Source organism: Muntiacus reevesi, chromosome 1, assembly GCF_963930625.1.
Source record: "Muntiacus reevesi chromosome 1, mMunRee1.1, whole genome shotgun sequence".
Taxonomy (NCBI): Eukaryota; Metazoa; Chordata; class Mammalia; order Artiodactyla; family Cervidae; genus Muntiacus; species Muntiacus reevesi.
This window is the reverse complement of record NC_089249.1, coordinates 46,867,648-46,880,078: the sequence shown is the minus strand read 5'-3', so window position 1 is coordinate 46,880,078 and position 12,431 is coordinate 46,867,648. Positions and strand designations below refer to the sequence as shown.

The 12,431-nt window shown below is 41.2% G+C and overlaps 1 protein-coding gene across 1 annotated transcript in view; it reads left to right on the top strand.

Moving 5' to 3' along the window:
* LOC136172499 (antigen WC1.1) overlaps positions 1 to 12,431 on the top strand; it is a 58,833-nt gene that overhangs the window by 29,503 nt on the left and 16,899 nt on the right. The window contains exons 8-10 of the mRNA XM_065941966.1: positions 3,578 to 3,892; positions 7,841 to 8,149; positions 8,231 to 8,539. Of these exons, the coding sequence (XP_065798038.1) occupies positions 3,578 to 3,892; positions 7,841 to 8,149; positions 8,231 to 8,539 (933 nt within the window). The remainder of the gene's footprint in view (positions 1 to 3,577; positions 3,893 to 7,840; positions 8,150 to 8,230; positions 8,540 to 12,431) is intronic.

Genomic DNA, 12,431 nt, shown 5'->3' with positions numbered 1-12,431 from the left:
CAACTTCAGCTTCTTCAGCATTACTGGTTGGGGCATAGACTTTGGTTACCATGATATTAAATGGTTTGCCTTGGTAATGAACAGAGATCATTCTGTTGTTTTTGAGATTGCATCCAAGTACTGCATTTTGGACTCTTTTGTTGACTATGAGGTCTACTCCATTTCTTCTAAGGAATTCTTGCCCACAGTAGTAGATATAATGGCCATCTGAGTTAAATTCACCCATTCCAGTCCATTTTAGTTCACCGATTCCTAGAATGTTGACGTTCACTCTTGCCATATCCTGTTTGACCACTTCCAATTTCTCTTCGTCCATGGACCTAACATTCCACGTTCAATGCAATATTGCTCTTTACACCATTGGACCTTGCTTCTATCACCAGTTACATCCAGAAGTGGGTATTGTTTTTGCCTTGGCTTTGTACCTTCATTCTTTCTGGAGTTATTTCTTCACTGATCTCCAGTAGCATCTTGGGCACCTACTGACCCGGGGAGTTCAACTTTCAGTGTCCTATCATTTTGTCTTTTCATTCTTCTCATGGGGTTCTCAGGGCAAAAATACTGCAGTGGTTCGCCATTCCCTTCTCCCATGGACCACATTCTGTCCGACCTCTCCACCATGGCCCATCCGTCTTGGGTGGCCCCACACGGCATGGCCTAGTTGCATTGCGTTATACAGGCTGAGGTCCTGTGATCAGATCGGCTGGTTGTCTGTGGTTGTGGGTTCGGTCTGTATGCCCGACACCCTTGCTCAGCACTACTCTCAAGTCGTGTATCTTTTCTAGAGTCTGCTTCCTGGGACACTGATAAAGCTACTCCAGTTTTCTTATAGCTAGTACACTTCCCCATCATTTTGCTTTCAACCTTTTTTTGTTTTCATAACATAAGGTGATCATTTTGCCAATAACATTAATGTCAGTTTTGTTTTATCTTAATCCATTTACTCTAAATGCAATTACTGATATTGATGTGTTGGCATCCGCCATTTGCTTTTAATTGATCCACATGCTTTATGTTCCTTTTTCTCCCCACCTTTTTTTTTTCTTCCTTTAGTATCAATAAATGTGTTATTATTCCAGATTCCCCTTTTTCCTTTTGATTTTCAGCAGCTTTACTATGAGTGGGGGTTTTCATACTCTTCCATTTATATTTTTAAAATATTCTCTATCATTATATCTTCAAATATGACTTCTGTAATTCTGTCTCTCTGTCTCTGTATCTCTTCTGTCTCTCCTACTCTTTCTTTTCCTTCTCATCTCTCATCTTTAGGACTCCTCTAAATCACTATGTTCTATGTTCTATCTAAAATTCGTTTGACTTATTCATTCACTTTTTAATTCTAGATATTTTACTTTAGGTTGACAATGGTTCCATTGCTATTTTTATTTGTTTATGATTATTTGTTAATTTTTCCATCTTTTAACCTGTATTTTCTCTCCTTCTCTCTTTTCCCCTAAATACACTTATCATAGTTAAAATCGTTATGCATTTCTCTCATGTGTGTCTCAGCATTCTCTTACCTCTTTTTTTCACTTGGTCATTTGTCATGTTATCCTAACTTGTCAAATGTCATGTCATTTTTTATTGAATGCTATAAATTTTATGTGAAAAAGTAAGATACTCCTGATACATTTTCTAACACCTGAAAGGATTTACCCTTTGTCTTGCTAGGCAGGTAGGGGGGGAGAGGTGTGTATCACTCAGACATCTAAATATAACCTAAAACTGAGATGTAACAAGTGTGGGTTGCAGTTTTGGTAGCACTCAGTCCACGTCTGATTTCTCTGTCCCTATGACATGGACTTTCAGAGATTTCAGTTCAGAGCCTGGATTCTCTGGTAGCTCAGTACCCAAGAGAATGGGAAAGACTCTACTTTCCAAGTCTTTTTATATAGTCTTTAGCCTCCTGTCCTTCACAGCTTGTATACTCGGCAGATCTTTGAGGAGAAAACGTGCTGTGTGAGAGAGGCTCTCAAGACTGTAATTTTGTCACTCCAGCACCAGGTAACTCCCAAATTATGCTGGCTTACTGTCACAACAATAGTCCTCTGCTTGCCCAAGCCCAGATTTTGAATCATTAAATTATGCAATGAACCAGCAAATTCCCAGAGAAAAAGAAGCTATAGATCCTTGGCTAACATTGAAATAGTCTCCACTCTTTAGAATTTTAGCATATTTAGTCCATGTTTTGTCAACAAATGTTGAATGCATTTACTGTTTCTTAAACATTTTTCCAGCTTTTAAAGTTGTATCCAGCAAGACCCAGCAAAACACATTGGCCTGCTGTGAACTCCTCCATTCTCCATGGAAGTGGAAAATTTTAGGTTTAATTCTCTACTTCATCATTTACTTAAAGTGCAACACTGATAGAGTTTCTTTAACCTTTCTTTACATCACTTTTATGTATAAAAGGAGAGGAGAATACAGTGAACCTGTTAATGTTATTTGTTCAAGGGCTTGCAGGAATGTAACCTATTTCTGCTCGGTGATAGAACTAGAAGTGCTTCGCCGGTGGCTCAGCTGTGAAGAATCCACCTGCAATGCAGGAGACACTGGTTAGATCGCTGGGTCAGGAAGATCCCCTGGAGGAGGGCATGGCAACTCACTTCAATATTCTTGCCTGGAGAATCCCATGGGCAGAGGAGCCTGGTAGGCTACTGTTCATAGGGTCTTACAGAGTTGAACGTGACTGAAGTGACTAAGCAAACATACACACTATTTCCCCCTAAAGATCACATAACTCCAAAATTTGAATAATAGAGATTCTTGATACAAAGTCCAAGGAGGGATTATATTTTTTGGGGAGAAGAAGCAACATTCTATGATTCCCAGTGGAATCTGGCCAGTGTCAATGATATCATCTTCTCATGCAAAGTTGTTCAGTCTACTCAAAGAGATCACATTGTTTGAAAGTAAGTATCCAGATCTGAAGACTGAAGCTTAGAACCCCAAATGAAATATTCTGGGGTAAGCCAAGATATCACAGAATCCATTTGTTTTTCGTTTCTGAATGACTGTACCAGGGAGAAGGATTCTAATGGTAGAGGATTCATGATTGCTATCTGAGGCATCTGATAACGCCAGTTCCTGATGCCACTCCTTTTTATCAACCCGTTTAACTCTTAGGTCAACGGCATCAAAATGTGTGTGCTTTGAAAGGAATCCATCCAGCTGCCAGCTCATTCCAGTGACTCTGAACTCATTTAAATGCTCTGGGTAGAGAAACTAACATTTCCTGTAAATCTTTCTCTGAAGCTATGCAGAACTACAGATCAGAATGTTAACTCTGATAGGACCTCATACCACCTTCTGTCTCAGACTGCTCACTAGAGTGTTTTCAACTTAATATTTCCTGTTTTATTTTCTTCCTATTTTTCAAGCTTATTATTCTCTTGCCACTGGTATAAAAAACCAGACCCAGCTGCTGCCCCAGTGCAACGACTCCGTGCCTGAAGCAGCAGGGTCGGCAGCCTCAGAGGAGAGCGCCCCCTACTGCTCGGGTGGGGGTCCTACAGGACAGAAGACCCTTCTCAGCCCCTGGCGTCATCACCCCATCGTCCCATTTCTCTCTGCTCAGACAGCAGACAGCTCCGCCTGGTGGATGGAGGCGGTCCCTGCGCCGGGAGAGTGGAGATCCTTGACCAGGGCTCCTGGGGCACCATCTGTGATGACCGCTGGGACGTGGACGACGCCCGCGTGGTGTGCAGGCAGCTGGGCTGTGGAGAAGCTCTGGATGCCACAACCTCTTCTTACTTCGGGGCGGGATCAGGGCCCATCTGGCTGGATGAAGTGAGCTGCAGAGGAGAGGAGTCCCAGGTGTGGAGGTGCCCTTCCTGGGGATGGCGGCAACACAACTGCGATCATCAAGAAGATGCAGGAGTCATCTGCTCAGGTATGGTCAGTTCTTTGTCCACCGGCTGAGAAAATGGAAAGTTCCAAGAGAGCTGGTGTCTGATCAGCAGGGCAATAGGAGATAGGTGGGCTAGATGGGACTGAGGCACCTCCCCATCCTCCCTGAATGCACTGTGGCTGTGAGTGATGAACTTCATTTACTTTCCTCTTATAAATCTCTGCTATTCTTTTCTTCTCCAGTGAACTTACCTGATGCTGAAGTAGCTTTATTTATTCTCCCAATTAAAATAAATCCTCATAATTTTTTTTCATAATTCACTTTTTGTGAGAGTAAAACATTTGCTAACTGCCACATGCACATTCTCTTTGCACAGGGAGGCTATGAGAGGGAACAACAAAAATGAGGATGTACTTTCCTGGGTGGAGTTGTTTCTGTACAAACAATGTGAGACATTATTTTGCACTAGGCTAGTAGGAATGGAAGCTACTTTTACTATAGAAGGATATCATTTACATATATAGAGGTGATCCCTAAAGGGATATCATTTAACAAATCAGAGATTCTTATGAATTTGTGCCAGATTTCAAGTTTCCTTTGCAAATTAAATGTAACTGTTCATAGTTCTTTGATGGTAGAACTAGAGAGCTGTGAATGAAATGCTCTGAGTCATATATTCTTTCATTGTTACTAGAAAAGTCTGTCTCCCCAATTTTTCCTTTAAGATATCTGTATAAATGCAAGCTTTGGAGGAACACTTAGCCATGCACTGGCAAGTCAAAGGTGGAGGTAATAAAACATGAATTTCTGTGTTTTATGATAAGAGATTATGTAGTTTATATTTGATGATTTCAAAGATATAAGAGATTTGTGTTTGGGGGCTTATTTGGAGCAAGAGGACACATGTAGTTTTTGAAGAAGGTGGAGCAGGTTTTACAGTAGCTGGGAGGAAGGGGAATGGCAATGGGAGCTGATGAAGGCAACTGTGAGGTTCTCTGAGCAACACTGAAGGTTCAGGTGTGGTGAGGAAGATGCTGTGTGTGCCTAAGGACACAAGATGTCTACATAGCAAGAGACCAGACAAAGATATATCTTTATTATATTTAATATTTTTACTCATTCACATCAGCCTTCTATTTAATAATTTTCTTGGAATTTTCACACTTATTCTTCCATGTAAATTTTAAAATCAAGTAGAAAGTAAAAAAGAAATAATATGTCTCAGTAGTCTCTATCCTAATATATCCTAAGACTTTATTGATTATCCAGCACATATTTGAATATTTAACTTTTATCAGAGTATATAAAATAGAATATAAGAAATACTTCTCTCTTTGTCTTTCTAAATTTTTAATCTGATGGAATTAATATAACAATATTAACAACCTTGGATATGCAGATGACATCACCCTAAATGGCAGAAAATGAAGAGGATCTAAAGAGCCTCTTGATGAAATTGAAAGAGGAGAGTGAAAAAGCTGACTTGAAACTCAGCATTCAAAAAACTAAGATCATGGCATCCTGTCCCATCACTTCGTGGCAAATAGAAGGGGAAAAAATGGAAACTGTGACAGACTTTATTTTCTTGGGCTCCAAAATCACTCTGGACAGTGACTGCAGTCATGAAATTAAAAGATGCTTGTTCCTTGGAAGAAAAGCTATGACAAACCTAGACAGTATATTAAAAAACAGAGACATTACTTTGAGACAAAGGTCCATCTAGTCAAAGCTATGGTTTTTTCAATAGTCATGTATGGATGTGAGAGTTAGACCATAAAGAAGGCTGGACACTGAAAAACTGATGCTTTTGAACTGTGGTGTTGGAGAAGACTCTTGAGAGTCCCCTGAACTGCAAGGAGATCAAACCAGTCAATCCTAAAGGAAATCAACCCTGAATATTCACTGAAAGGACTGATGCTGAAGTTGAAGCTCCAATACTTTGGCCACCTGATATGAAGAACTGATTCATTGGAAAAGACCCTGATGGTGGGAAAGATTGGAGGCTGGTGGGGAAGGGGGCGACAGAAGATGAGATGGTTAGATGGCATCACCGACTCAATGGACATGAGTTTGAGCAAACTCAGAGAGATAGTGAAGGACAGGGAAGCCTGTCGTTCTGCAGTCCTTGAGGTAGCAAAGAGTCGGACATGACTGAGTGACTGAGCAACAACAACAACAAGAACCAGTTAAATAAAAACGCTTTATCTAGGATGTGTAGCCCGTGACCAATTTCCCAGTCAGAATAGATTAGGAGTCCTAACCTGGGCCTTTCTGGGGAGATGGAAATGGATAAATAATAAAAGGCAAGCAGATCATCCTCTCTCTCATCATTCATTCTTGTATGAGTGGTCAAGCTAACCCTTCAATTCTTTAATTTCTGCAGTGCCTTTTCTGTTCTCTCCTGCTTTCTATGCTGCTGCTGCTGCTGCTGAGTCACTTCCATCGTGTCTGACTCTGTGCGACCCCATAGATGGAAGCCCACCAGGCTCCCCTGTCCCTGGGATTCTCCATGCAAGAACACTGGAGTGGGTTGCCATTGCCGTCTCCACCTGCTCTCTATAGTAGATTTTTATTCTGTTATATCATTCTTTTTGAGACTTCAAAGTTCACAAACTTATGCAATCAGAGTCCTTCACCAGAACAAATTCCACCATGTACATGAATAATCATGAGCACACTCAGAAACCAGGAAAATTATTTTAAAAGTTGTTCTTTATGATGTGCAGGTGTTTTCCTATTGGATTACCTTTTCTCCATCCAAAATATGGTCTCTGAAGGATGAAACATTTTCATCAGTCTTTTCTTTTCTCTCTCTCTCATACTCCATCCAATCCCTGTTTAATCTACCACTCCTTCCACCTCACCCCCTACGGAAATTCTTTCCTTTTGGAGTCTCCTTTCCATCTATTTGTAGCTCTTAAGCTTGGTTTTTCTTTTCTGCATTGGGAGAAATGGGAAATGGTAGCAGGGTTATGTGGCAAATGGAAGGAGCACAGGGGATAAAAAGTGTTAAAATCTTGTTGAACAAGTCTTTTTTCCCCCAAATCTTTCTATGTTTCATTCCTATTGAAGCTTTTGCAATTTAGAAATCTCAAAAGTATGTATGGCTTGTTTTCTGTCTGCTCTCTTCTTCTCACTCTTTTTTATAGCTTGCTGGCTTCTTATCTCAGAAATCCAAATAGGAAAAGCATATGCCGTTAGCATATAGATAAGGTTAGAATGCATTAAATTAGCATTACTCTTTCACATTTGCTGAGAATCTCATGTCTAGTATGAAGTAATCAACTAACTCAATTGTCTTGCATAATTCCACTGAGACCTCACTTTCTCCCAGTTGTCTTGATAAATCCTAGGTTTTTAAGAAAGATGACTCGGACCATTCCCTCCCTTTCCTATGATTCTCTGAGCTTCTGTCACTTCTAAACTTACCTGTGGACAACTTCTTTCACAATTAGATTATAATACCTGCACTCAGATCCAGCCCGCGTGATTTTCCCTGTCCTCAGTGACTTGAATATTGGCTCTGAGAGAAAACTGGCTAGAATTTTAGCCTCAGAAATCTCAGGATGGTCCTCTAAACTTCTAAACTTCTCTGGCTCTTAGGCCTCTAACCTCTTGAATCCCATGGATGTTTTTAACTCTCAGTTCAGCTCTGTAGCCAAATTTGAATGTCTACCACTGTGCAGTTTCTTTGGGCACTGTAGTTTCCAGGCCCCCAGATAGGAATTAACATTCCTAACCAAAATATATATTCTTGGGATTCAGCCATTCCAAACTGATCCTTCAATCCTTCTGGATATCTCTTCAGAAACTTGCTCATGAAAATGCAGTTTGACAATGACAGTCAAGTTCTCTCTTCTTATCCCCTCTTATTCCACAATTGGAAAAAAAGCTTTCACAGCATTTCACACCAACTGTGAGATGTTGTTTCGAATTGTCAAGCCAGGTTCATGAACACTCACTGGGTTTGTTGTTCTTTGTTTCTCTTAGGATTTGTGCGTCTGACTGGAGGGGATGGACCCTGCTCAGGGCGAGTAGAAGTGCATTCTGGAGAAGCCTGGACCCCAGTGTCTGATGGGAACTTCACACTCCCCACTGCCCAGGTCATCTGTGCAGAGCTGGGGTGTGGCAAGGCTGTGTCTGTCCTGGGACACGAGCCTGTCAGAGAATCTGATGACCGGGTCTGGACTGAAGAGTTCAGGTGTGAGGGGGAGGAGCCTGAGCTCCGGGTCTGCCCCAGAGTGCCCTGTCCAGGGGGCACGTGTCAGCACAGTGGAGCTGCTCAGGTTGTCTGTTCAGGTGAGATGCACGGCAGGACCTAACTCATTTCAAGCTAAAAAAGAAATCAGATTTTGCTGAAATCCTGTCTTTTTCTATCAGTGTACACAGAAGTTCGGCTTATGAAAAATGGCACCTCTCAGTGTGAGGGGTGGGTGGAGATGAATATTTCTGGACAATGGAGAGCTCTCTGTGCCTCCCACTGGAATCTGGCCAATGCCAATGTTGTCTGTCGTCAACTCGGCTGTGGAGTCGCCGTCTCCACCCCAAACAGAGCAGAAGGAAGTGATCAACACTGGAAAGCCCGATTTCACTGCTCAGGGGCTGAGTCCTTCCTGTGGCAATGCCCTGTGACTGCCCTGGGTGGTCCTGACTGTTCCCATGGCAACACGGCCTCTGTGATCTGTTCAGGTAAGACAGGGATGGGCTACTGTACTTAGGATGCTCCTGGGGTGAAATGTCCCCAGAGCAGAGAGAAGGGAAAACATGCTTAAAAAGGAAGATATTCTGTAGTGAAATGTTTAATCTTGTTACTGAACTCAGGTTTCAGCTGCTCATTACTCAAGAATCCAACACTGAGAGACAAATATGGGGTAAAACGAAAGACAGCTTTATTGAGGAAACCAGCAGTTCTGGGAGACAGAGGACTAATGTAACAAAGAACCAGCTCCCCCTTGCTGATCAGAGGCAAGAATTTTTAAATGTGAATTTCAGGAGTGCACAGGTGGAGGTAGGGGACAGGTTATCTGCAGAAAAGCATAGGTAGCTCCGGCAGTCATCTTGAAATAGGTCTGATCAGTGTCACCTTTATTGTTTGGAATACAGTTAATCATCAGTTCTGTGTTGGTCTGTTCCCATTTCCTTGAGGCCGATTCTTGGAATTGTGCAAGATGAAGAAGATTATGGGCTTTCCTGTTGACTCAGATGGTAAAGAATCTGCTTGCAATGCAAGAGACTCAGGTTTGATCCCTGTGTTAGGAAGATCCCCTGGAGAAGGAAATGGCACCCCACTAGTCTGGTCATCATGTAATTTACTTCTACTACCTGGTTGGGATTTCAGTATCTGCAAAATAGCTCAAAGGATATGGCTTAGAATATTAGCTATAGCCCATGAGGAGGAACTAAAAGTCCTTGACTTTGTTTAGGGTTAAACTATTATTATTTTATCCTATTTGACGGTTTTCCTTTGTTTCCGAAATTTTTTCATTTCTGTGATTAGATTGATTCTTTGACTAAGGATTTTCTACAGACAGAAGCAGATGGAGGACATGAGGGTGGTCTGTCCTGAGAAGGCTCTGTTAAGGTCCTGCTCCATAACCTTCTCATTGTTCACTCATTTTTTCAAGGGAAAGAAGTGCTAAGAAATGCTAAGAAGTGCTATATCAGAGAAAGAAATGCTTAGATGAATAACATTTTTATGAAACATTATTATTTAAGGATAATAATATAGAACAAAGTACAAACGGTAAGTGTATACCTAGGTCATGTTCCCCAACCCAGATCTACAAAGAGAACACTCACAGCACCACAGAATCACTTGCCTCCCAGTAGCTGTGTCCTCCTCCTCTCCAGGGAAGACTGCTTACCTAAGACTTGTACTGCCATAGAATAATTTGTCAGTTTTTGAACATTATGTGTAACCATACAGAATGTTTTCTTTTGTGTCTAATTTCTTTGATTTCAAACTGTGTTTGAAATTCACTCATGATGTTGTTTATGGCAACACTGTATCCAGTTTTATTATGATAGAGTATTCCTTTGAATGATCGCGGGACCATGCTTTGACCCATTGAACTAATGGCAGAGATTTGAGTTTGTCGCCAGGTTTTGACTATTACACATACAATGGTGCAAATTACCATGATGATGACTTTTGGAACAAATATTTATTATGTTTTTTGTGTGTTTAATTCTGTCTTATATTTTTATTTTCTTAATGGTATGCTGTCCTTCAGTGAGCCAAGTTACTAATGTTAGGTTTGACTTATCACCTTTTTCTCTGTACATGTAGTGCTCCTTCAGTCAGTCAGTTCAGTTCAGTCACTCAGTCGTGTCCGACTCTTTGTGACCCCATGGACTGCAGCACGCCACGCTTCCCTGTCCTTCATCATCTCCTGCAGCTTGCTCAAGGTCCTATCCATTGAGTTGGGAATACCACTGAACCATCTCATCTTCTGTCATCTCCTCCTCCTGCCTTCAATATTTTTCAGCATCAGGGTCTTTTCCAATGAGTCAGTTCTTCCCATCATGTGGCCAATGTATTAGAGCTTCAATTTCAGCATCAGTCCTTCCAATGAATATTCAGGACTGACTTCCTTTAGGATTGACTGGTTTAATATCCTTGAAGTCCAAGGGACTCTCAAGAGTCATCTCCAATATCACAGTTCACAAGCATCAGTTCTTCAGAGCTCAGCTTTCTTTATGGTCCAACTCTCACATCCATACATAACTACTGGAAAAACTATAGCTTTGTCGGACCTTTGTTGGCAAAATAACATGTCTACTTTTTAATATGTAGGTTTGTCATAGCTCTTCTTCCAAGGAGCAAGTATCTTTTAATTTCATGGCTGCAGTCACCATTTGCAGTAATTTTGGAGTCCTAGAAAAAAAGTCTGTCACTGTTTTCACTGTTTCCCCATCTATTTGCCATGAAGTGATGGGACCAGATGCCATGATCTTCATTTTCTGAATGTTGAGTTTTAAGCCAACATTTTCACTCACCTCTTTCACTTTCATCAAGAGGCTCTTTAATTCCTCTTCGTTTTCTGCCATAAAGGTGGTGTCATCTGCATATCTGAGGTTATTGATATTTCTCCCAGCAATCTATATTGCAGCTTGTGCTGCATCCATCCCGGCTTTCCGCATGACATACTCTGCATAGAAGTTAAATAAGCAGAGTGACAATATACAGCCTTGACATATTTCTATCTCAGTTTCGAGCCAGTCCATTGTTCCAGTCCACAGAGCTCCTTATATCCTTCTAGAAAGAACTTTGTCTACTCCAAAATCACAAAAATGTTCTTTGAGAGTATCTCACAGAAGTGTAATTACTTTTCTTTTGCATATAATTATACACTGTTTCTAGGATTGATAACTGTGTAGGATAAGGGTCAAGTGTCATGCTTTCATATGGGCATCCAGTTGACTCCAAATCTTTTTCTGGAAAGACTATTCCCTACTGCAGTGCCACCTTTGTGATGAACGAAAGGGCACATATGTCTGAGTACTTCTTTTAGACTCTCTATTCTGTTCCACTGTGTCATTTGTCTATCCTTGCACCTGTCCCACATTTTCTTTTTTTCCCCATGTTTTCTTAATTATTGTAACTTTATAGTAAATCTTGAACCTTCCCTGGTGGCTCAGATGGTAAAGAATCTGTCTGCAAGGCGGGAGACCTGGGTTTGATCCCTGGGTTGGGAAGATCCCCTGGAGAAGGGCATGGCAACCGACCCCAGTATTTTTGTCTGAAGAGTCCCCATGGAGAGAAGAGCTTGGCAGGCTATAGTCCACTGGGTCACAAAGAATCAGAAATGACTGAGTGACTAAGCACACATAGTAAATCTGGGTAACTTTAATTTAAAGAAGTTATGTTGTTGTTGTTCTTGCTAACTTTCTTGGTCATTCTTGGTTTTTGTAGTTTGTATACATTTTTGAGCTGAAGCTCCAATACTTTGCCACCTGATGTGAAGAGCTGACTCACTAACAAAGACCCTGATGCTGGGAAAGACTCAAGGCAGGAGGAGAAGGGGACAACAGAAGATGAGATGTTGGATGGCATCACTGACTCAATGGACACGAGTTTGGGTAACCTCTGGGAGTTGGTGATGGACAGGGAAGCCTGGTGTGCTGTAGTCCATGGGGTTGCAAAGAGTCAGATATGACTGAGTGACTGAACAACAACATAAATTTTGAATCATCTTGTCATGTTTCACACACACAAAAGCATCAGGGAATTTTATTGAGGTTAGCTTTAATCTGTATATAAATTTGAGAATGATTTATTTTGACAACATTGAGTTTTCCAATTCATTGGCAAAATATATCCTTTCATTCAGTTAGGTCTTGAATTTCTCTCAGATGTTTTGCACATCTTTACCTAGGTTTTCTCCTAGGCATTTTATGGGTTTGATGTTACTAGTATTTCCTTTAGTGAAGGTTTTCTAGGAATGAATTCTCTCTGAACTTTATGTGGATTCCCCAAATGTTAGGTTAGTATTTTGCTTTAATCCTTCTTTCCTCTCCCTCTCTCTCTCACTCTAGTTTTCTCTCTCTTTCTCTGTCTTGCTCTAGCTTTCCCTCTCTC